The sequence below is a fragment of the Pseudophryne corroboree genome, chromosome 9 (genome assembly GCF_028390025.1).
Source record: "Pseudophryne corroboree isolate aPseCor3 chromosome 9, aPseCor3.hap2, whole genome shotgun sequence".
Classification (NCBI taxonomy): domain Eukaryota; kingdom Metazoa; phylum Chordata; class Amphibia; order Anura; family Myobatrachidae; genus Pseudophryne; species Pseudophryne corroboree.
The window spans coordinates 419,102,556-419,126,841 of NC_086452.1; the positions used below are offsets into that span (position 1 = coordinate 419,102,556).

General features: G+C 48.2%; 1 protein-coding gene across 1 annotated transcript in view; it reads left to right on the top strand.

Moving 5' to 3' along the window:
- Positions 1-17,095, top strand: part of LOC134957099 (uncharacterized) — a 64,857-nt gene extending 47,762 nt beyond the window's left edge. The window contains exons 4-5 of the mRNA XM_063938837.1: positions 4,036-4,109; positions 16,660-17,095. Of these exons, the coding sequence (XP_063794907.1) occupies positions 4,036-4,109; positions 16,660-16,946 (361 nt within the window). The 3' untranslated portion in view covers positions 16,947-17,095. The remainder of the gene's footprint in view (positions 1-4,035; positions 4,110-16,659) is intronic.
- Positions 17,096-24,286: the final 7,191 nt, after the last annotated feature.

Here is a 24,286-nt window from a genome sequence, read left to right on the forward strand (position 1 = left end):
CACTGTACACTGCAAGCGGAGGAGAGAAAGGAACTTAAGAGAGGGCGGCATCAGGGGATGCCCGGGTGAGAGGCAGCAGCAGTGCCGGGCACCTCAGCCCGAGTCACACAGGAGGGAGGGAGGAAGTGTGGCAGTAATACTGCGGCTGGGGAGTCCGGGGGGGGGGGCAGGACTAAATTGCCCAGTACGTGGACTTCTGCAAGTAGTCCTTTCAATTAGTTATTTTTTTTTAAACCGAGCAGTCAGCATACAGTACCTACCTATAACCATGTACCTGCGGCCATGCATTGATCATATTTTACCAGTGCCTATTTTATTTTATATACTGTAGCAGTGCTCGAAGTGGGCTGGTATACATCAGTATGGCATACCGGCACTTCGAGCACTGACAGTGAAGAGCCCTGCCGCCGCATCTTTGCCAATTCGGCGCTATTCAGTCTGGCAGTCAATCGCTCCTGATTGGCTGCCGGTCCGCGGCAGATTTGGAATAGTTGCGGTCATTGGAGCTGTACAGAAGGTCCTGCCCACAGCCTCCTCACCCACGCCGCCACCCACAGTCTTCTCTGCCCTGCTGTCCTCAGCCTTCTCTGCGCCGACGCCCACAGCCTTCTCTGCGCTGCAGACACCCACAGCTGCCTCCTCTGCACCGCTGTGGCCCAGGGCCTCCTCATCCACCGCACCGCAGACCAGAGCCTCCTCCGCACCACCGCAGATGCCCACAGCCTCCACATCCTCCGCACCACCGACCACAGCCTCCTCCGCACTGCCGCTGCTCATTAGGTAATCTCCTACCTTGCCGCCTTTCTCTCTCCCTAGCCCCTACTGTATGTCCTTTGTGTCCCTCTCTCTGTCATTCTCCCTGTCCCTGTTGTCACTCTACTTGTCCCTATGTACCTGTTGTCACTCTCCCTGTCCCTGTTGTCACTCTCCCTGTCCCTGCTGTCACTCTCCCTGTCTCTATGTCACTGCTCTCACTCTCCCTGTCCCTGCTGTCACTCTCCCTGCTGTCACTTTCCCTGTCTCTATGTCCCTGCTGTCACTCTTCCTGTCTCTGAATTTTGTCTCATTCAGTGTGGCATAATGTGAATTTTGTCTCATGCGGTGTGAATTGTGGCTCATACTGTGTGGCATAATGTGACTTGTGGCTCATACTGTGTGGCATAATGTGACTTGTGGCTCATACTGTGTGGCATAATGTGACTTGTGGCTCATACTGTGTGGCATAATGTGACTTGTGGCTCATACTGTGTGGCATAATGTGACTTGTGGCTCATACTGTGTGGCATAATGTGACTTGTGACTCATACTGTGTGGCATAATGTGACTTGTGGCTCATACTGTGTGTCATAATGTGACTTGTGGCTCATACTGTGTGGCATAATGTGACTTATGGCTCATACTGTGTGGCATAATGTGACTTGTGGCTCATACTGTGTGACTTAATGTGAATTTCTGCTCATTCCATGTGGCATAATGTGAAAGTTGCACCAGTACTAGATAGTATAAGGGGTTATACTATTGTGGTGTATATGGTGTATAAGGGATATATGGTGTGGAAACTACACTTAAGGACCCGCTCCCTTTTGAGTGGCTGCACCCCTTTTTTCCATAGTTGCAGCCTTCACTTTTCCATACCCCCACTTCCTAATTTCCACTTTGAATACTGTACTGTATTAATAATTTGCAGTTTAATTCTCTATCCTCTGTAGAGACCCTGTTCTAAATGAAAAGTTCTGATAACCACAAAGAAGTAGCAGATAGAAGAAATACATCAAAAAGGGGGGGGGGGGTGCAATGAACCCCCTTGCAGGCTCACTGCACTCGCCACAGGTCTATTCCCACTCTATGGACACCCACGAGTGGGGAGAATCCCTGTTAGTCAGCATGCCGACTGCAGGGATTGTGGGTGCGCGGGATGTAGGTGTAGGTATTGTGACCGGCGGTTTCCTGACCGCAGGTCACATAACTACATCCCCATCAAAACACCCTGTCCACAGACTTACATATTGTATGCCCTATGGGGATAATTCCAAGTTGATCGCAGCAGGACATTTTTTAGCAGTTGGGCAAAACCATGTGCACTGCAGGGGAGGCAGATATAACATGTGCAGAGAGAGTTAGATTTGGGTGGGGTGTGTTCAATCTGCAATCTAATTTGCAGTGTAAAAATAAAGCAGCCAGTATTTACCCTGCACAGAAACAAAATAACCCACCCAAATCTAACTCTCTCTGCAAATGTTATATCTGCCCCCCTGCAGTGCACATGGTTTTGCCCAGCTGCTAAAAAATTTCCTGCTGCGATCAACTTGGAATTACCACCCAAATCTGAAATGTTCTGCATTGCTATATTACTGTGAACTCCCATGTAATACCACACTGAGAATAGATTCACACTGAGAATAGATCCACAGCGTGGCAAGCACAGCGAGCCCGCAAGGGGCTTTCTAGTGCTTGCCCCGCTGCCGGCATACTGGTGGCCGGGATCCCGCTGTCGTATGTATTCCGTCACCAGCACAGTTACATCCCCCCCGCCGCTGCCATAGCTGCCTGCACTCCAGCTATCATCACATAAGTACCACTGTGTGTGTGTCTCTCCCCTCTCTCTCTCTCTCTCTCTCTCTCCTCACTCCCACTCCCACCACTCTCTGTCTCTCTTACTGCCACCTTTCTTTATTTCTCCCTCCCAGCCCTATCTTTCTCTTCCTCCCTCTCTCTCGTAACTCTGCCTGCCGTAATGTGTAAAAGGAGGACTCTACCTGTCATACTGTGTAAAAGCGGACTCTACCTGGCGTAATGTGTGATAGGGGCTCTACCTGGCGTAATGTGTAAAATGGGGCTCTACCTGGCGTAATGTGTAAAAGGGGGCTCTACCTGGAATTATGTGTGACAGGGGCTCTACCTGTCGTAATGTGTAAAATGGGGCTCTACCTGGCGTAATGTGTAAAATGGGGCTCTACCTGGCGTAATGTGTAAAAGGGGGCTCTACCTGGAATTATGTGTGACAGGGGCTCTACCTGTCGTAATGTGTAAAATGGGGCTCTACCTGGCGTAATGTGTAAAAGGGGGCTCTACCTGGAATTATGTGTGACAGGGGCTTTACCTGGTATAATGTGTAAAATGGGGCTCTACCTGGTGTAATGTGGAAAAGGGGCTCTACCTGGTGTAATGTGTGTAAGTGGCGCTACTGTGCGACGTAATTTGACTAATGGAGATAAAATAAATTGGTATTATTTTGTGGCCATACCCCTTCCCCATGAAGCCAAGACTCTATATTTTTGTCACGTGGCTACAGCGCACGCTGGCCCTGTTTTGAATATAGGGGTGGGGGGAGGGGGTGCCGATGCTGTTTCTTGCACACAGCGCTAAAATGTCTAGTTACGGCACTGCTGTGCACCCCAGGACTTACTCTTCCAGTGCGATTGAATCCTGCTGATCGGGGCTGGATCTGACGTCAGACACCCTCCCTCAAAACGTTTGGGCACACCTGCATTTTTCCTGACACTCCCTGTAAATGCTCAGTTGCCACCCACAAGCCGCTTCCTCCTGTCAATCACCTTACGAACGCCCGTGCAAATGGACCCTTTGCACCATCTTGTCGCTGACCGGCGATGCCCCGTCGTAGCTGTCCAACGCGCTGCGCATTACGTTGCATACACATGCGCAGTTTGGACTTGATCGCCTGCTGTGCGGAAACGCACAGCAGCGATCGGATCTGAATTTCCCCCATAGAGGGTAAGCTCCAGTGGTGCAGGGACTGATGTGACTGATACACTCTCTGTAATGTGTGTGTGTACATGTGACAGGAAATATAGAGTGCAAGCTCTACTGGTGCAGGGACTGATGTGAATGACTCACATATTCTCTGTAAAACATTACAGAATATGTGTGCACTATATAAATAACTGGTAATAAAATATCAGACTGGCTTTTATGGGCAATTACAAAATGTCCTTTCATGTAAGTTATGAAACATTTTACGATGTAGGAATCACAGACAATCACCAGTAACGCATCTGCCCATTACTTATGTTACAGTGCAAAAAAGGAAATTGCCGACAAAGAAGTGGATGAAATGAAGACCTTTTTGAAAAACTGCCGGGATCTGACAGGTACATGTATTTGTAGGAAAACCAACTGAGAAGGAAAGAACAACACAACAATGACGTTAGGATGATATTTTACATGTCTGTGTGTGAAAGGCTATAAAACAAGGGGGGTCATTCCGAGTTGTTCGCTCGTTGCCGATTTTCGCAACGGAGCAATTAAGGCAAAAATGCATGCGCTAAGTAATTTAGCACAAAACTTAGTAGATTTACTCACGTCCAAACGAAGAATTTTCATCGTTGAAGTGATCGGAGTGTGATTGCCAGGAAGTGGGTGTTTCTTGGCGGAAACTGACCGTTTTCTGGGAGTGTGCGGAAAAACGTAGGCGTGCCAGGATAAAACGCAGGAGTGTCTGGAGAAACGGGGGAGTGGCTGGCCAAACGCAGGGCGTGTTTGTGATGTCAAACCAGGAACGAAACGGGCTGAGCTGATCGCAGTGTAGGAGTAAGTCTGGAGCTACTCAGAAACTGCTAAGAATTATTTATTCGCAATTCTGCTAATCTTTCGTCCGCAATTCTGCTAAGCGAAGATACACTCCCAGAGCGCGGCGGCCTAAGCAGCTAGCGAGCAAACAATTCGGAATGACCCCAATGGCCCTCATTCCGAGTTGTTCGCTCGCTAGCAGATTTTAGCAGCATTGCACACGCTAAGCCGCCGCCCTCTGGGAGTGTATCTTAGCTTAGCAGAATTGCGAATAGAAAATTCTTAGCAGTTTCTGAGTTGCTCGAGACTTACTCCTACACTGCGATCAGCTCAGCCCGTTTCGTTCCTGGTTTGACGTCACACACACGTCCAGCGTTCGGACAGCCACTCCCCCGTTTCTCCAGACACTCCCGCGTTTTATCCTGGCACGCCTGCGTTTTTCCGCACACTCCCAGAAAACGGCCAGTTTCCGCCCAGAAACACCCACTTCCTGTCAATCACACTCCGATCACTTCAACGATGAAAATTCTTCATTCGGACGTGAGTAAATCTACTAAGTTTTGTGCTAAAATACTTAGCGCATGCACACTGCGTACCATGCGCATGCGCATTTTTGCCTTAATCGCTCCGTTGCGAAAATCGGCAACGAGCGGACAACTCGGAATGACCCCCAATGGTCCTAATTCAGACCTGATCGTAGATGTGCTAAATTTAGCACAGCTATGATCACTGACACAGACATGCGAGGGGACGCCCAGCAGTCCACCCCACATGTCAGGTCCAAACCCCCCGCACAAGTACAAAAGCATCGCACAGCGGCGATGCTTTTGTACTTGAAGAGTAGCTCCCTACCATCGCAGCTCCTGCGCGCTGGCAGGGAGCTACTCGTCACTGTGGTGGTCACAGTGGCTGCGCGTGACATCACACAGCTGCCGTGGCCTGCCCCCCGCAAGGCCCGGACACTCCTGCGTTGCCCGGACCGTGCCCCGAAAACGGCAGCCAAACGCCGCCAGCCCGCCCAGCGACCGCCTCAGCCTGTCAATCAGGCAGAGGTGATCGCAGGGCTGAGACGGCCGTTGGCGTCTGGCATACGCCAGCGCACTGCAGCACCGGCGCATGCGCACTTCAGACCTGATCGGCTGCTGTGCGAAAACGCACAACACCGATCTGGTCTGAATTAGGCCCAATAAGTGGAGGAAAGAGATGATATTTAATGGTGCAAAATAAAAATATAAAGCATGCAATGATAACCATGCCCTAATAGTTACTAAGCCCTGATGTCCTGTGTGCCTGTTAGAGGGTCCTTCTGTGTGGATGGGGGATGTGTTTATCGGTCCCCTCTAGTAATGTACAGATCTATGTGAGCTGAGCTTCAGGTAACAGGACTGTGGCATGTCCCTGCGATCTGAGCTAGGTGTGAGCAGGGGTGTAGCGAGGGTGGCTCTGGTGGAGCGTGAGCTTCAGGCGCCGGAAAAATTAGAGGGTGCGCCGCAGAGCAAGAGGAGAAGGAGCAGAGGAGGTGCACACTGACTCAGACTCTGAGACTAGAGCAGGCAGAGGCATCAGCAGGAGGCACTGACAGCCAGCATATGCCCCTCAAGATGCTGCGGAGCAGCTATTTCTGCCCCTCAGGCAATTCTGGGACATTATTTTCATTGAGAAATTGGGAGATTATCAGTTCTGGGGAGGTTGTCAGCTTGGGGCATTATTTTCACTAAGAGATTGGGGGGATTATCAGGTCTGTGTGAGGTCACATTTAGGGCATTATTTCAATTAAGGGATTGGGGAGTTGTGAGGTCAGGTCAGTCAAGGGGCATACATAGTGTTTTTAATTTATTTGAATTAAAAAAGTAAATAATTGAATACAGCTACTTCCATAGTGGCTCTACTGTTGTGTAACGTGTATGAGGGGCTTTACCATGGCACAACATGTATAAGGGGCTTTACCATGGTATAACATGTATAAGGGGCTCTACTATGGCATAATATGTATAAGGAGCTCTACTGTGGCATAATCTGTTTAAGCGGCTCTACTGTGTGGCGTAACGTGTATAAGCAGCTCTACTGTGTGGTGTAATGTGAATAACGGACACTACTGTGTGGTGTAATGTGAATAACGGACACTACTGTGCGGTGTAATGTGAATTGGTACTATTATGTGGCCACGCCCAATATTTTAGTTACTCGCCTTCAGCGTGCACTGTCCATATTTTATACATGGGGGCACCCAAAGGAAACTTTCGCTATGAGCTCTACAAGGTCTAGAACCGACAGTCACCAATTTAAATATTGTTTCACTTCAAATGTAACATGCTAGCACATGTTAGCCAGGCACCCAATTCAGTATAGGGGAGAGGGGCGCCAAAACATACCCTTGCTCCAGGCACCTTGGCATCTAGCTACACCTCTGGGTGTGAGGTCCAACATATAGAGCTGGTTCTCTACATAAGAAGCAGATTGTATAGTATCTGTTATATCAGTACAGTAGGCACAGATTGTAGGACATTTCACAGTAAAACCCCTTTCAGACTGCCAGCACTAACCCGAGTTATTGCACGTGAACCCAGGTTGCTGTGTGGTCTGAAAGGGTCCAGTTGAAATAATCTGGGTTAACCGGGTATTTCAATTCGGGTCGTGACCAGGGTTGAACACGTATTCAACCCTGGTCTCAGGGGCAGATGTATTAAGCCTGGAGAAGTGATAAAGCAGTGATAAGTGCAAGGTGATAACGCACCAGCCAATCAGTTCCAATATGTAAATTTACAGTTAGGAGCTGATTGGCTTGTGTGTAATCACCTTGCACTTATCACTGCTTTATCACTTCTCCAGGTTTAATAAATCTGCCCCTCAGTGCGGTGTGATTGGGTTGGTGGGTCGACGCGACCCTGTACCCGTTAACTGTATACAAGGACGGATTAAGGCAGGTGGGGGCCCCAGGCAACAAACATGTGGGGGCCCCCACTACTGAAATTGCTGGCAAACACCCCCCGCCCCATGGGTAAACACACATAATTTGCTGCCAAAGATACAACCCCCCCCCCCCCCCCCCAGCGCAAACACACATGCGCACACACACTCACTCACCCTGGACGCCCAGCACATGAAGACGACTCAGTCAGTGTCTCGTGGGATAGTGAAGGGAAATCCCGAGACACTGACTGAGCCGCTGGCGTGTGCTGTATACGGAGCTACTCTGCGCCGCGGGAGTCTTTCAATTTAAAAAGCAGGGGTCTGTGGGGGCCCCTAATGTGTGGGGGCCCCGGGACGGCTGCCCCTCCCATAATCTGGCTCTGACTATATAGGAACAGGCGGTGCTTGGAGATCCTCATCTCTAATCGCCGCCTCCTGGACACTTTGCCTGTCTAAAAGGGGTCTCAAGCGGGTCGCACCCAATATGGAGCCGTGTACAAGTCCTGGGTGCGAACCGCTTTATGTGTTCTGAAAGGGGTATTACTAACATTAATTCATGCTGTACAAGCATGCTCATGGGTGTATACACAAATGCAGGACATGCTTGGCCCTTTCCAAAGTAGTAGTAGTAGTAGTAGTAGTAGCAGCAGGGGTGTATCTAGGGGTCTGAGCTCCCCAGGCATAGTAAGGCACCCCCCTATATTTTAAATAGTAATGTTGCAGTGCCAAAAAAAGGGTTGTGACCTCAGGGGGGTTGGGTGTGGCCACACAGTACCAATTCAAATTACGGCACATAGTAGTGCAACCTTATTCATATTACACCACACAGTAGTCCACATTATTCACATTGCACCACACAGTGGCCGTTATTCACATTACACCACACAGTCCCCATTATTCATATTACACCACACAGTCCCCGTTATTCACATTATACCATACAGTCCCCGTTATTCACATTACACCACACAGTCCCGGTTATTCACTTTACACCACACAGTAGTCCCCATTATTCACATTACACCACACAGTCCCGGTTATTCACTTTACACCACACAGTAGTCCCCATTATTCACATTACACCACACAGTCCCCATTATTTACATTACACCACACAGTCCCCATTATTCACATTACACTGCACAGTAGTCCCTGTTATTCACATTACACCACACAGTCAATCCCCGTTATTCACATTATACCACACAGGCCCTGTTATTCACATTACACCACACAGTCCCCATTATTCACATTACGCTACACAGTTGTTCCAGTTATTTATATTACACCACACAATAGTTCCAGTTATTTACGTTACACCACACAGTAGTTCCCTTATTCACCTTACATGACACAGTAGTCCCTGTTATTCACATTACACTACAGAGTAGTCCCCTTATTTACATTACACTGAACACTAGTCCCATTATTCAAATTTTACCAAACAGTAGTCCCCATAATCACGTTATGACACACAGTAGCAGTGACGTGCTATGAGGTGAGGCAGAGCCTTCCCTTTCATACTCCAGTATGCACCAGAGTTTTGACTATGTAAAGCAGTGGTCTCCAACCTTAACTGGGGTGTGAGGTACTTGAGAAAAATTAAAACTCCTGAGGAGCTACTAAAGTTTTTTTGGGGAAAAAAGCCGTACTTGAATGGTTGCTGGCGCACTCTCAGTGTTAAGACTGGACTCATGGGCAGTGGCGTAGCTATACATTTTGCACCCTCCTGCCAAAAAAGTTTCTGGCACCCCTCCTATTACTATACTAAAAGTAAAGAATTAGCACGTGGGCGCACATGCTCCAAAAAGAGGGTGTGGCCTCACTGCAAGGGGCGTGGTATTGCAGGAAAAAACTACCTTATACCCCACTGCACGCTCAGACATTGCCCACCACAGGAAAAAAATCCTGATTCATGCCCTTTACATTATTAGTCATTTTTCCTCCTTATAGTAATGCCCCTTACACATTATGCCACACATTTAATGCCCGTGACACCATACACAGTAATGCCACTTACACAATATGCCACATACCGTAATGCCTGTTACACATTATACCACGCACCGCAATGCCCGTGATACATTATGCCCCACACCGTAATGCCTGACACATTATGCCACCTACTGCAGTGCCCATGATACATTATGCCACACACTATAATGCCCATTACACATTATACCCCACAGTAAGGCTTCTAATTAATTTTAAATGACATGCTCATTGCCAGGGGTTTCATGCTCGTTGCCAGGGGTTTTATCCTTTGGGTATCCTACTTGTTGCCAGGGGTGTAATGCTCTGCGTGTCATGCTCGCTGTCAGGGGTCTAGTTGCCAGGGCTGTAATGCTCGTTACAGTAACAGGTAGAGTAACAATATAGAGCTGCATTAAGGCTGGGGGGCGTGGAGTACTTAAGACAAAGGGACCCTGAGGTCTAAAATTAAAATTATATATATATATATATGAGACTTAACTTCAAATTGAATTGATAACATAAATATACACATACAGTACATACTCATATAAAGATATGTACATGCACATATATATATATATATATATATATATATATACACATATATTGTGTGTACATTATATATGTCCCATAGCCTGTCTTACTTTTCTTCTGTTTCTTCTGTTGCTGGCAAAGTCAGGCTGTGTCACACATTACTGAAGGAGGACAAGGAGGTCTGCTTTGCATGTCCCTGCTCTGAGCACGAAGCCACGAACCAGGCAGAGCTCCACATGTGGCAAGTCAGGATCCCGCCTCCTCTTCTCTGCAGCCTGCGCGCCAGCTAGTCGCTGAGCCACAGGCTGCAGCTGCACATACTATGGAGGTGCCCGGAGTGCCAGCGCTGAGCGCTCCCAGCACTTCCGGGTATGTATAGCGCTGTGCTGCATGACAGACACTAGAGGTCAAGTATGACCTCTAGCCTCTGTCTCCTCAGGCTCCGCAATGGAGGAGTGCTAGGGACCGGCCGTGGTAAGTCAATTGCGAACTCCCCCCCCCCCCCCCGAAGTTGGGCAGCAGCCAGCACGGGTCGAGCGACATAGATTGCAGCTGCGAGCTACCTGTCGCTCGCGAGCAATGGGTTGGCGACCGCTGATATAAAGTATATGAATAATACAAAGAATATAATATAAATTTCTTCTCTGTATTATTCTAATCGTTTTTATAGGCAAAACTCTGGAGTAAAAAGTCTATGGCAGGGGAGGCAGTGCCCCCCCCTCCCCCCTTCCTGCCTACCTTTTCCACACATCTCTGATCAAAACTCACCAAATTTCCAGCAGTAAATACTGGTGCACCTGTGTATAATGCCCACATGAACCCTTGGGCTCATATGTTGTGTGTAAATCTGGCCCTGATACTAGCCAGTTCCTCCTCAGCCATTTACCTCCCTGTGCGTCACTGCACAGTAGTCCCCTTAGTCACATTATGCCACACAGTAGTGCCCCTTATTCACAATAAGCCAGAGAGTAGTCCCTTTAATCACGTTACACCATACAGTAGTACCCCTTATTCACATCACGCCATACAGTAGTACCCCTTATTCACATTATGCCACCCAGTAGTACCCCTTATTCACATTACACCACACAGTAGTACCCCTTATTCACGTTACGCCACACAGTAGTACCCCTTATTCACATTACACCACACAGTAGTACCCCTTATTCACATTACGCCACACAGTAGTACCCCTTATTCACACTACGCCACACAGTAGTACCCCTTATTCACATTATGCCACACAGTAGTGTCCCTTATTCACATTACACTACACAGTAGTACCCCTTATTCACATTACACCACACAGTAATACCCTTTATTCAAATTATGCCACAGTAGTACCCCTTATTCACATTACGCCACACAGTAGTACCCCTTATTCACATTACACCATAGTAGTGCCTCTTATTCACGTTACACCACACAGTAGTACCCCTTATTCACATTACGCCACACAGTAGTACCCCTTATTCACATTACACCATAGTAGTGCCTCTTATTCACGTTACACCACACAGTAGTACCCCTTATTCATGTTATGCCACACAGTAGTACCTCCTAATTATGTATGAAACACATCAGTGCCCCTTATTCAGGTTACACCACACAGTAATACACTTTATAGAACCATTCACCTCCCAATGCATGGGAGCAGCTAGGAGTGGGTGGTTAGGTAGATATAACACAATACCTGGCTGCACCCCTGCTACAATGGCCAAAGATGTGTATTGGGGCAGCCTTTTTTAGTAGAATTATATCCACCTATATAGCTAAGTAGTTTATTGTGCTAGACTACAGATGCCACACAATACTAAACTACACATTAGTACAGCAGTATATACAGAACATGTGTCTGTGTGCATGGATAGCTCGCTGTATGTAAGGGGGGCCATTAGCAGATGATAGAACAAAAACATCTCACTGCTGAGTAATGTGCTGATGCTGCATGTGACGCCCAGGTGAGGGTGCGGAGATGCAGCTGTGACACCCATGCTGCTTTATACCACAGACACCACCCACTTACCTGTACACAGAGGCCAAAAGCAAGAATGTGCAGCAGGAGCCGGGAACAGACGCTCTCTTACTCTCTCATTGGCCATGCCCCCATAGATAATCAATCACACAGTAGCCAATCAGTGCCTGAGGCCATGTGCGTTACATGCCTCGCTTCTGCCGGGACATGCCCACCCTGCACTCTCCCAGTCTGATAGCGGAGATGTAGTCAGAGCAGAATGCTGGACGCTCATTCTGCTTGGCACTCACGGCAGCTGTCGTAGCAGCAGCTTGTTGACGGCACTCTCCTCACTGAAAGGGGTGCCGGCAGGTTCACTACCCCATGCCCACGGGTGTCACCACTGGGCAGCACCCCTCCCGCAGCTGGCACCCCTGGTGAGTGCCATCCTGGCCAATGGATAGATACACCCTTGAGTAGTGGTAGTAATAATAATAATACAGTAGTAAAATACATAATGACACACAAAAGCATAAGTACCAAACATCACTATAACACCACAGGCCATACTTACCTACCCTCCTGAAACCTCTGGGTGACTCACAAAGTTTCAGGGAGTGTGCCATTCTCCCAAAGATGTTGGTTGGTCCTACTGCATCCTGCACACTTCCTAGTGATATTCTCCACATATCCAGAGCCGGAATGCCCATCTAGCACTTCTGGCAAAAGCCAGAAGGGCCGATGGGTTGATGGGCTGGTCCGGCGCAGCCTCCCGGCACTCTGCTCAGTTCACAAGGACAGGGGCTGGCCAACCTGCTCCATCTTCCGGTGCTCTGCTCGGCCACCTGGCATAGAGACACTAGGTGTCCATGAGGCCACACCCCCACGAGCTGTGACCACACCGTTTTTATGCACGAGCGTGACTGTGATACATGCACACAATAAAATGCCAGGGCTGTATGGGATGTGGTTAATATACCAGCTGTCAGGATCCCGGCGTTTAGGACCCCGACCCCGGTAAAATGCCGGCGGTTGGAATTCTGACGCCTCCTCTGTATTCCCTCTAGGGTGGTCGGTCCATGCCACCACCCGAGGGAAAATGGTACCCGTGGCAAACGTAGCAAAGCTCGCCACCGGGCCCAAACTGTGGCGATTGCAGCAAGTTCGCGAGGGGACTCGCTGCCGGTATTCTGGCTGACGGGATGCAGCTATCGGGATCCTGACAGCCAGCAGCCGGAATATCATACTGAATGCGGCTGTGTAACAGCCCCAGTCCGTCCCTGCACACACCCGTTAGGTTAAACAGTGGATGTGATAGGAGCTAGGTATAGAAAGGCACCAATGTGAGGTCGGATCTATGAAGGCAACATGTTAATAATGCGATTTAAAGCATTTTCACAGTGTCGGCTTTACAACTTCAAACATGATGCTTTACCATCATGTTTGCAGTTAGAAAGCTGACACTACAAATGATTAAAGTCACGTTTTTAAAATGTTGCCATCCCGGGTTCAACTTCACACTGTTCCTGTTCTCATTGTTGTGAATAAGCTCCTTTTGATTACAGGTCATTGGGGGTCATTCCGAGTTGTTCGCTCGTTGCCGATTTTCGCAACGGAGCGATTAAGGCAAAAATGCGCATGTGCATGGTTCGCAGTGCGCATGCGGTAAGTATTTTAACACAAAACTTAGTAGATTTACTCACGCCCGAACGAAGATTTTTCATCGTTGAAGTTTTCGGAGTGTGATTGACAGGAAGTGGGTGTTTCTGGGCGGAAACTGGCTGTTTTCTGGGAGTGTGCGGAAAAACGCAGGCGTGTCAGGGAAAAACGCGGGAGTGTCTGGAGAAACGGGGGAGTGGCTGGCCGAACGCTGGGCGTGTGTGTGACGTCAAACCAGGAACGAAACGGCCTGAGCTGATCGCTACTTGTGAGTAAGTCTCGAGCTACTCAGAAACTGCTAAGAAATTTCTATTCGCAATTCTGCTAATCTTTCGTTCGCAATTCTGCTAAGCTAAGATACACTCCCAGAGGGCGGCGGCTTAGCGTGTGCAATGCTGCTAAAAGCAGCTAGCGAGCGAACAACTCGGAATCACCCCCATAGCCCAATCCTCCACTGTCTATGCACTAAGGTACCAGTGTGGCCTTGTACGTGCGCATAATCACATGGTGCGAGGCTACAGTGGTGCACAGTTCCTAATTAAATTCACCCCTACTGTACATGTATTTGTTTTTTAGAAATCATACATCCAATGTCCTCTAACCTCAATACGCCATGCAGCGCGAGATGTCTGCTGTGAGCGAGCTGTCAGGTCCCATGAAACTCTGCTAAAGTTTAGCGTCTTTTTTTGCTGAAAAGGCATCTTCATCATAACACAGTGTGACTGTGATGCACAAGGAGACTGTGGCCCTCATTCAGCATGGATCGCATTTGTAAAGCCGCTCATAGGCAGCTTTGCAATTGCGATCCATACTGATGCACATGCAGTAGGAGGTGTTAAACACCTCCTTGCTGCATTTGCGATCCCAGTTCTGCAACCGCGTCGCAGCCTGGGATCAACATTGCGACTCATGGTCCCGATGTTCCCCACAGACTGCCAGCTGAGTAAGCCTCAGCTTACTCAGGCTGGCCGTCGCAGGGAGCCTTGCGAGACCAAGAAATCTGCATCTGAGACGCAGACCTTGGCCTTGCCACTCCCGGAAAATGTGGGTGACACACCTCCATTTCCAGAAACGCTGGCCATCTCTGCCTCTGCCCCCCGAATGCCACTGCCTGTCAATTGAGAGTCACATGCAGGACCTGGTCTGCACATGTGCAGTACGAATCCTGCATAGTTTCAGCCATGCTGAATGAGGGCCTGTGCTCAGAAATTTGATATAGGGCCTAATTCAGTAAGGATAGCAAATTCTGCTAATTAGCAAAATTTGCTGTCCTTTGGATCGTATGTTGGGGGGCGCCCATCGCAGGGCAAGGCCGCCCAGCATGCTGCCAGCCGCCTCCCCGCTTCAACAAGCAGAATTGCTTGTTACCAGAAATAGAGGAAGCCTCCTGCCGGCGCAGCTTAGCTTCCCGATCATGGCAGCTGCGTGTGACGTCACGCAGCCGCCGCGATCAAGCACGCCGTTCACGCTGCACTGCCCCCCTCGTTCATCCGGCTCTGCCCCCGCAATGCTCCATATCCTCCCTTGAAACGAAGTGTTGCTCGCCCCGCGACCGCCTCTGCCTGATTAGCAGGCAGTGGCAATCGCATTTTCTGCGCCCCCCCCCCACGCAGGAAATGCGGGCGCTTGCACAGGATGGGCGCTGCATATGCACCCGCATCTTTTTCTCAATAATTCTGCGATCCCACACTGCGATCCAACCTGAATTAGGCCTATAATTATGACACTTGTATATTGTGTGTAACTGAGTCTGTATACACAGCAGAACAGAACTTTTATTGGAAAAATGCTGCGGCTGCTACATTGTAGCACTTTGGGGTCATTCCGACCTGATCGCACGCTAGCTATTTTTTGCAGCGCTGCGATCAGATAGTCGCCGCCTATGGGGGAGTGTATTTTCGCTTTGCAAGTGTGCGATCGCTTATGCAGCCGAGCGGTACAAAAAAGTTTTGTGCAGTTTCTGAGTAGGTCTGAACTTACTCAGCCGCTGCGATCACTTCAGCCTGTCAGATACCCACCCTGCAAACGCTTGGACACTCCTGCGTTTTTCCAAACACTCCCTGAAAACGGTCAGTTGCCACCCATAAACGCCTTCTTCCTGTCAATCTTCTTGCGATCGGCTGTGCGAATGGATTCTTCGTTAAATCCATCGGCCAGCACCGATCTGCTTTGTACCCGTATGACGCGCCTGCGCATTGCGGTGCATACGCATGCGCAGTTTTGACGAGTTTTGACCTGATCGCAGCGCTGCAAAAAATAGCTAGCGTGCGATCAGGTCGGAATGACCCCCTTTGTGTACAGATACAGAGACTCAGCTGAACACAGATGTACAAGTCTCATATATCACATTAATCAGCACAGTCTCCTTGTGCATCCTACTCTAGTTGTATTGAAATGTGACTAAGATGCAGTTTCAGAAAAAAAAGATGCCTGACGCTAGAAGATTCTCAAATGACCTGGTGTGCTAAGAGGGACTGTTTGGCGGGACTGCAGCAAAGATGTATGAAGACATATCTGTTTGTTGTAACCATGGCCCTCATTCCGAGTTGATCGGTCGCAAGGCGATTTTAGCAGAGTTGCTCACGCTAAGCCTACGCCTACTGGGAGTGTATCTTAGCTTCTTAAAATTGCGACCGATGTATTCGCATTATTGCGATTACAAACTACTTAGCAGTTTCTGAGTAGCTTCAGACTTACTCGGCATCTGCGATCAGTTCAGTGCTTGTCGTTCCTGTTTTGACGTCACAAACACACCCAGCGTTCGCCCAGACACTCCCCCGTTTCCCCGGCCACTCCTGCGTTTTTTCCGGAAACGGTAGCGTTTTTCCCCGCACGCCCATAAAACGGCCTGTTTCCGCCCAGTAACACCCATTTCCTGTCAATCACATTACGATCGCCGGAGCGATGAAAAAGCCGTGAGTAAAATTACTTTCTTCATAGCAAAGTTACTTGGCGCAGTCGCAGTGCGAACATTGCGCATGCGTACTAAGCGGATTTTCATTGCGATGCGATGAAAAATACCGAGCGAACAACTCGGAATGAGGGCCCATGTTTTTCCTTATCTTGGATGTTCACCACAAACACATTAATTTCTCCCACAGGAATCTTCCCCATCGTTGTCCTCACCCACAAGACGAGCGGCCCTTTCTCCAAATTGCGTGACATGTTCGAGGGGATGGGGGCAGAGGAGATATTTGCGCTGGAGAATTACACAGCCGAGGACAACCTGAAGACCCGTGGGAGACACTTACAGTTCCTACACCTGATCCACAATGTATTGCTCAATGTCAACTTTAAGCTGAAAGAGGAACGTAACCCAAGGAAAGAACGCACTGAACGCAAGAAATTTATATACCGTTTTTTTCATGAAAGAGAATTAAAGAAGTAGTAATTAATAATTACCCCATAAAAATAAGTTCAGTACAGAGGAGAAAAACCTTTATGTTACAGCTTTGCAATTTGCAGTCACCAAATCCCTTTATGAGGGTGACAAAAAAAGTGTTTATAAATTAAAAAAATTAAAAAAATTAAGTGAAACCAGTTATACTGCATATTTGTGATTTAGGGGTCTATTTACTAGGGTGGTATTCATGTGACCGGCGGTCTGCTGACCGACAGTCACATGACCTCCTCCACCATCCCGCCGGCTCAGTATCCTGATGGTCGGCATGCCGACCAACAGGGACTATTTCCACTCGTGGGAGTCCACGACACCCATAGAGTGGGAATAGAACCCGTGGCGACCGCAAGTCACCACCGAGCCCGCAAGGGGCTTGCTGCACTCGCCCCTCCCCGCCGGGATCCCGGCGTCGGTATGCTGCAGGGATCCCGGCGTCGGTAAGCTGACCGGCGGTCAGGAGACCGCCGGTCAGCCATACTACACCCATTTACTAAGCCTTGGATGGAAATAAAGTGGTTGGAGATAAAGTACCAGCCAATCAGCTCCTGTCATTTTTCAAACCCAGCCTGTGACATGGCAGTTAGGAGCTGATTGGCTGGTACTTTATCTTCAATGACTTTATCTCCATCCAAAGCTTAGTAAATAGACACCTTAATTTGATGAGAATCAGACTACGGACACGAAGAAAGTTGAAGCGTTACATACAAGACCATTTTGCAAATGGATCTTGCGGTATTCCGTTGCATTTGCTCTGCAGCCGAGGGCACGCATCTGGTATGTTCTTCTAGTATGTTTTATTCGGTATACTTTCCGATGGTCGACATCAATGACACCAAAAACAGTCCAAAAATCCATGTCGACCTTTCACGTGTCGACCATTTTCACGTGTCGACCATTTATCCATGTCAATGTCGACCATTAGTGGTCGACCTAATGAGTGTGGACTTTAACACTGTCGACCATTCATACCAGAACCGTTTTATTCACCTTGAGCGGTGGGTGCTGGGTTAGTAAAGGATTAATATAAGAATTAATATAGGTCTTTACTTGTTTACTGGTACACTACAGGTTCCAACTAGCCCTTTCATGAACAGTTTTAAGGGTTGCCAAGGAATGCTCGCACTTGAAGAAACACAAGTGCCAGCGTGCCTTGGGAACATTGCCAGCTGGTACCTGTACCCATGGCCGTAACTAGAGGGGGGGGGGGCTAGGGGGCATGTGACCCGGGCGCAGGATTTAGAGGGCACTGAGAAAGACCCAGGGACAGTCCCAGACAGCAGCTGCGATACAAGCGCCTGTCAGTGAAGCCGGAGAACACGGAGCTGTGAGAGATGGACCCAGGGTGGATCTGTGACAGAGAAGCCAGGCTCTCCTTGGAGCACTCATTGAAGCCGCACCTCCCGAATTTGCCTCTCACAGCTGCCACTCACCCTCACCTGCCTGCCAAAGCCGCCGGTCCACGCTGGTCTCTCCCTGCACGCTGTCCCAGCTCTAGGGCAGCGAGCCTGCAGTCCGGATGGAGGAGAGAAGTGAATCCTCCAATCTGCTGTGCCCTGCCTCCTCCCTCCACTGATCTGTATGTGTAGTGCAGAGGTTCTCAAACTCGGCCCTCAGGAGCCCACACAGTGCATGTTTTGCAGGTAACCCAGCAGGTGCACAGGTGTATTAATTACTCACTGACACATTTTAAAAGGTCCACAGGTGGACCTAATTATTTCACTTGCGATTCTGTGAGGAGACCTGCAAAACATGCACTGTGTGGGCCCCCGAGGACCGAGTTTGAGAACCTCTGGTGTAGTGCATTGTATAGAGGCATGTATTGCAGTGATGAAGTGTAGTGTATAGGGGGATATTGTGTAGTAATGTAGTACAACATATATGGGCATGTACGTTGTGTAATGATGTAGTGCATTGTATATGGGTATGTTGTTTAGTGGTGTAGTGCAGCGTAAAAGGGCACTTAGTGTAGTGATGTAGTACTGTATGTTGTGCAGTGATGTGGTGCAATGTGTGGGGGGACACACGGGGCATGTGGAGAATACGCTGTTGGGGGGCCATGTGACAGATGCTTTGCAGCACATGGCGTGCAATATTGTCCAATGATATCCCCTTTTTTTCTAAGTATTTGGTAATATGATACTTTTTGGTGTAAGATGGCGCGAAATTGCTTCCATGCCCCGGGTGATGAAAAGTGTAGTTTTGGCCTTGCCTGTACCACAGCTGTATAAAAAAAATATTTAAAACTAGGAGCCAGACACTGAATGGGGTAATGCTTTATTTAAAAAAAACAAAAAAACAAACCCACATCCCCAGACCCCTCCTTCACCATTTCATTACTTACACATGCCATAGGAAAGGTCCTCTTCAGACTATACTGGCATTCTGCTAGTTGCCAGAAAAAAAAAATCACTGAAGCCATAGCTGAAGTACTTTCATGCGAATCCTGTCCAGTGGTCGAAGTGGCAATTTAGAAGTGGGGGTACGGAAAATGTAATAGAATGGCCATGGATCTAGGGTACACCTACAACTTTAGAAGCTTTAGGGATTTTGATAATGTGAAATCAATTTAGATACTTTTTAACATTATGGGGAACAGGCCCGGCGCTACCCGCTCAGCAAAGGGATGCAGTGCAGGTAGGCGCCAGGCAGGAGAGGCGCCTTCACTGCTCTGCATCCCTGCTGAAGCGCCGTCCTGTCCCCCCTGCTGCTGCTGCTGCTGCTCCTGCCTTGTCACACTGACAGGCATCCGCAGCAGCGCCGGCAGCATGACTCCTTCTCCTCTGTCCCCTGTGACAGTGAGAGGAGTGTCAGTTTTCGTTCTGACGAAAGGGGGCGGAGCTACATGGACCAGGCTAGCAGACTGTGGAAGATCTGGACAGCAAGATTGTGGTAAGAGGATGCAAAAAGAGTGTGAGAGAGAAAGTGTGTGTGTGTGTGTGTGTGTGTGTGTGTGTGTGTGTGTGTGTGTGTGTGTGTGTGTGTGTATGTGTGTGTTTGTATGTATTTAAAAAGGGGGATGCTGTCCGCCGTAATGTGTAAAAAGGGGACGCTGTCCGCGGTATTGTGTAAAAAGGGGATGCTGTCCGCCGTAATGTGTAAAAAGGGGACGCTGTCCGCCGTAATGTGTAAAAAGGGGATGATGTCTGCCGTAATGTGTAAAAAGGGGATGCTGTCCGCCGTAATGTGTAAAAAGTGGATGATGTCTGCCGTAATGTGTAAAAAGGGGACGCTGTCTGCCGTAATGTGTAAAAAGGGGATGCTGTCCGCCGTAATGTGTAAAAAGGGGACGCTGTCTGCCGCAATGTGTATAAAGGGGATGATGTCTGCCGTAATGTGTAAAAAGGGGGACGCTGTCTGCCGTAATGTGTAAAAAGGGGACGCTGTCTGCCGTAATGTGTAAAAAGGGGATGCTGTCCGCCGTAATGTGTAAAAAGGGGACGCTGTCTGCCGCAATGTGTATAAAGGGGATGATGTCTGCCGTAATGTGTAAAAAGGGGGACGCTGTCTGCCGTAATGTGTAAAAAGGGGAATCTGTCAGCCGTAATGTGTAAAAGGGGACGCTGTCTGCAGTAATGTGTAAAAAGGGGAATCTGTCGGCCGTAATGTGTAAGAGGGGCTCTACCTGGTGTAGTGGCACTACTGTGCGGCGTAGTTTGAATAATGGAGACTACTATAATATGTAATATGAATTGGTATTATTTTGTGGTCACACCCCTTCCCCACGAAGCCACGCCCCTATATTTTTTGCACGCGCCTGCGGCGCGCACTACCCCTATTTTCCATACAGGGAGGCGGGGGCGATGCCCTCTTTTGCACACAGCGGTAAAATGTCTAGTTACGGCACTGTCTGTGTGCAGAGCCGCAACTAGCGCTGCACAGAGTGTGTGTGGGCAGAGAGTTCACATCCATAGGCTTACACGGATCTCCTGCAGCTCAGGGGCCCAAGAGGCCATGGTAACCCCCCGGCCCTGCATGTAAAGTATGGGAGGGCGCAAATTTATATTTTGCAGGAGGGCGCCGAACACCCTAGCACCGGCCCTGATGAGGTCTATTCAATGCCTATCGGATCCTCTCTGACGGGCATTTCCGACAGGTTTTGCCTGTTTTCGACAATGCTGATCAAACTTTTTTTGAAGTTGAATCAGCATTGTCGAAAATGGGCCAAAAACCTGTTGGAAATGCCCACAAATTCAACAAAATACGTGGATCCGCGGCTAATCCGTCGATCCATGTATTTTCCGACAAGTTGGAAAAATGGCAAGTCAGCTTAATAGGTCAAATCCTGATTCGACACTAAAAAAGTTGGAAACTGCCGTCTTTCCGACTTGACGGCAATTTAGACTGGAATTGAATACATCCCTTAATAGTAAAGAATAAACCATATTATCTATATATATAAATGCAAAAGCCCTCACTCACTCACTGACTGACTGACTCATCACTATGGGGTACATTTACTAAGCAGTGATAAGAGCGGAGAAGTGAGCCAGTGGAGAAGTTGCCCAACCAATCAGCACTGAAGTAACATCTATAATTTGCATACTATAAAATGATACAGAGCTGCTGATTGGTTAATGGGAAAATTTCTCCACTGGCTCACTTCTCCGCTCTTATCACTGCTTAGTAAATGTTCCCCTAAGTCTCTTACTTCCCGATATGTTAGTAAGCTGAAATGTAACATAGGTATTCTTCAGGTGGGAAATAGGAAAACGACGTAATTAGAATTTTAATAAATCTTCCCTAAGGAGATGAAAAGGGGGTTGACATAATGACATCATTACCGATCCGTGGCTTGCGTTGCAGGAACGATAACGCCCAGACGGACAATCAGATCAAAATTTGGATTGCCCCTCCTGTGGGTAGAATTTTAAAAACTACAAAAATGGTCCTGTCACTTTTTACCGTATCTGTTAAGGGTGCTCCTTAATGCCAAGAACCATGGATTACTATTTACTCACATTAAGATGTCTCAAATTTACAGCTCTATAGATTTACCAAATTTTTAACACTCATTTAAATTTACAGCCATGAAAATCTGAAACTCCTGTGTGAAGAACGGGTAGAACAGCTAGTATGATATAAAGTTATCCAACGTGTGTTCCCTACCTCTCATGTTCATCCACCTCTTCCACATGTCTGTTTTATTTCCTCTTTTCTTAAATGTCACCCCTGCTTCTCTTAATTCCTCCATCTCTTGCTTACCCCATGCTCTTCTCATACTCTCTATCCCTCTTTAAAACTGCAATTTTCAATCCCTCCTTCCATCTCTAACCCCCCCTTTCACATTGTCCTTACCTCTATCACACCTGCACCTCTCACTGCCTCCTTCCCTCTATCACCCTTGCACGTCTCACTCCCTCCTTTACTACACTTCTTCTTCCCTCTATTACCCCTGCACCTCTCACTCCCTCCTTCCCTATGCCTCTCCTTCCCTCTATCACTCCTGTACCTCTCCTTCCCTACACTTATCCTTCCCTCTATCACCTATGCACCTCTCGCTCTCTCCTTCCCTACACCTCTCCTTTCCTCTATCACCCCTGCACCCATGTGACCAGTCTGTGAAGTTTTCATCCAAATCCATCCAGTAGAAGGCTCAGAACAGTCTCCCTGTGTTAATGTTCTGTCTGACCAGGACCTCAACCCCATAGTATGTCTTCTGGGATCCAGTGGTACCACCTTGAAATTTTATCCAAATCTATCCAATAGAAGGCTCAGACCGGGCTCCATGGGTCAAAGTTCTGTCTTGCGAAAACCAACGGTCCGACCGAGACCTCAACCCTCTAGTATGTCTTATGGGATCCAATATTACCACTCTGTGAAGTTTTCATCCAAATACATCCAGTGGAAGGCTCAGGACAGGCTGACCGAGTCAAAGTTCTGCCCAGTGTACACCAACGGGAGGTCCAACTGGGACCCTAACCCCCCTAAAACCTGGCCAAGATCCAACTGGACCACCTCAAGTTGGTTTCATCTAGAGATGAGCGGCTCCAGTTCTCTGAGAACCGGACCCACCAAAACTATACAATCTGGGCCGGGATCAGAGTCTAGCTCGGGTTTTCCCAACTGACTCAGATCCCAAAATGAGGCAAAACATCATCTGCCCGCTGTTAAATTCTCTCGGATTTTGGATGATATAAAATGACTCCAGTGATCTGCGTTATTTCACTCTGGCTGTGGAGCTTGTAGTGAGTGAACGAGTCCATGCTGGGTCCATCCAGGAGTGCTGTGTTGTACATCCAGGGATCCTGCAGTGTTGTCCATCAAGGGGCTGGGGCTGCTTTGTCCATGCTGTGTCCGTCCAAGGGAGCTGTATTGTCCATACAGGGGTGCTCTGTCCATCAAGGGGCTGGGGCTGCTTTGTCCTTCAGGGGAGCTCTGTCCATGCTGTGTCCATCCAGGGGTGCTGCAGTGTTGTCCATCAAGGGCCTGGGGCTGCTTTGTCCTCCAAGGGTACTCTGTCCGTGCTGTGACCATCCAGGGGTGCTCTGTCAATCTAGGGGTGCTCTTCCCCGGGTAAAAAAAAATAAAAGCAAAAAATATAATGTCAAAAAATATATATCTATTTATTTTTGTGCAATACTCCAGTGTACTAAACTATTATTTTCTGTGGCACAGGCCGGTCACGCCACAGTGTATAATCATACACATACTGTGACACTGTAGGTGGTACCCCAACTGCATGTGGTCCGTCCCCAGGGGTGCTTTGTATATATATATATATATATATATATATAAACATAGAATTTGACGGCAGATAAGAACCACTTGGCCCATGTAGTCTGCCCCTTTTTTTTAATCCTTTAGGTAATCTCAACCCTTTTTGAACCTTAATTCTTTGTAAGGATATTCATATGCCTATACCAAGCATGTTTAAATTGCTCTACAGTCTTAGCCTCTACCACCTCTGATGGTAGTCTATTCCACTTATCCACGACCCTTTCTGTGAAGTAACTTTTCCTTAAATTTCCCCTGAACCTGCCTCCCTCCAGTTTCAGTGTATGTCCTCGAGTTCTAATACTTCTCTTCCTTTGAAGAATGTTTCCCTCCGGAACTTTAAGACCCTTGGTATATTTGAAAGTTTCTATCATGTCCCCCCTTTCCCTTCTCTCCTCCAAACTATACATGTTAAGATCTTTTAGCCTTTCCAGGTAAGTTTTGTGATGTAGGCCATGCACCATTTTAGTTGCCCTTCTTTGTACAGTCTCTAATGTATTTATATCCTTCTGGAGATATGGGCTCCAGAACTAGACACAGCATTCCAGATGGGGCCATACCAATGACCTGTACAGTGGCATTATCACTTCTTTTTTCCTGCTACTGATTCCTCT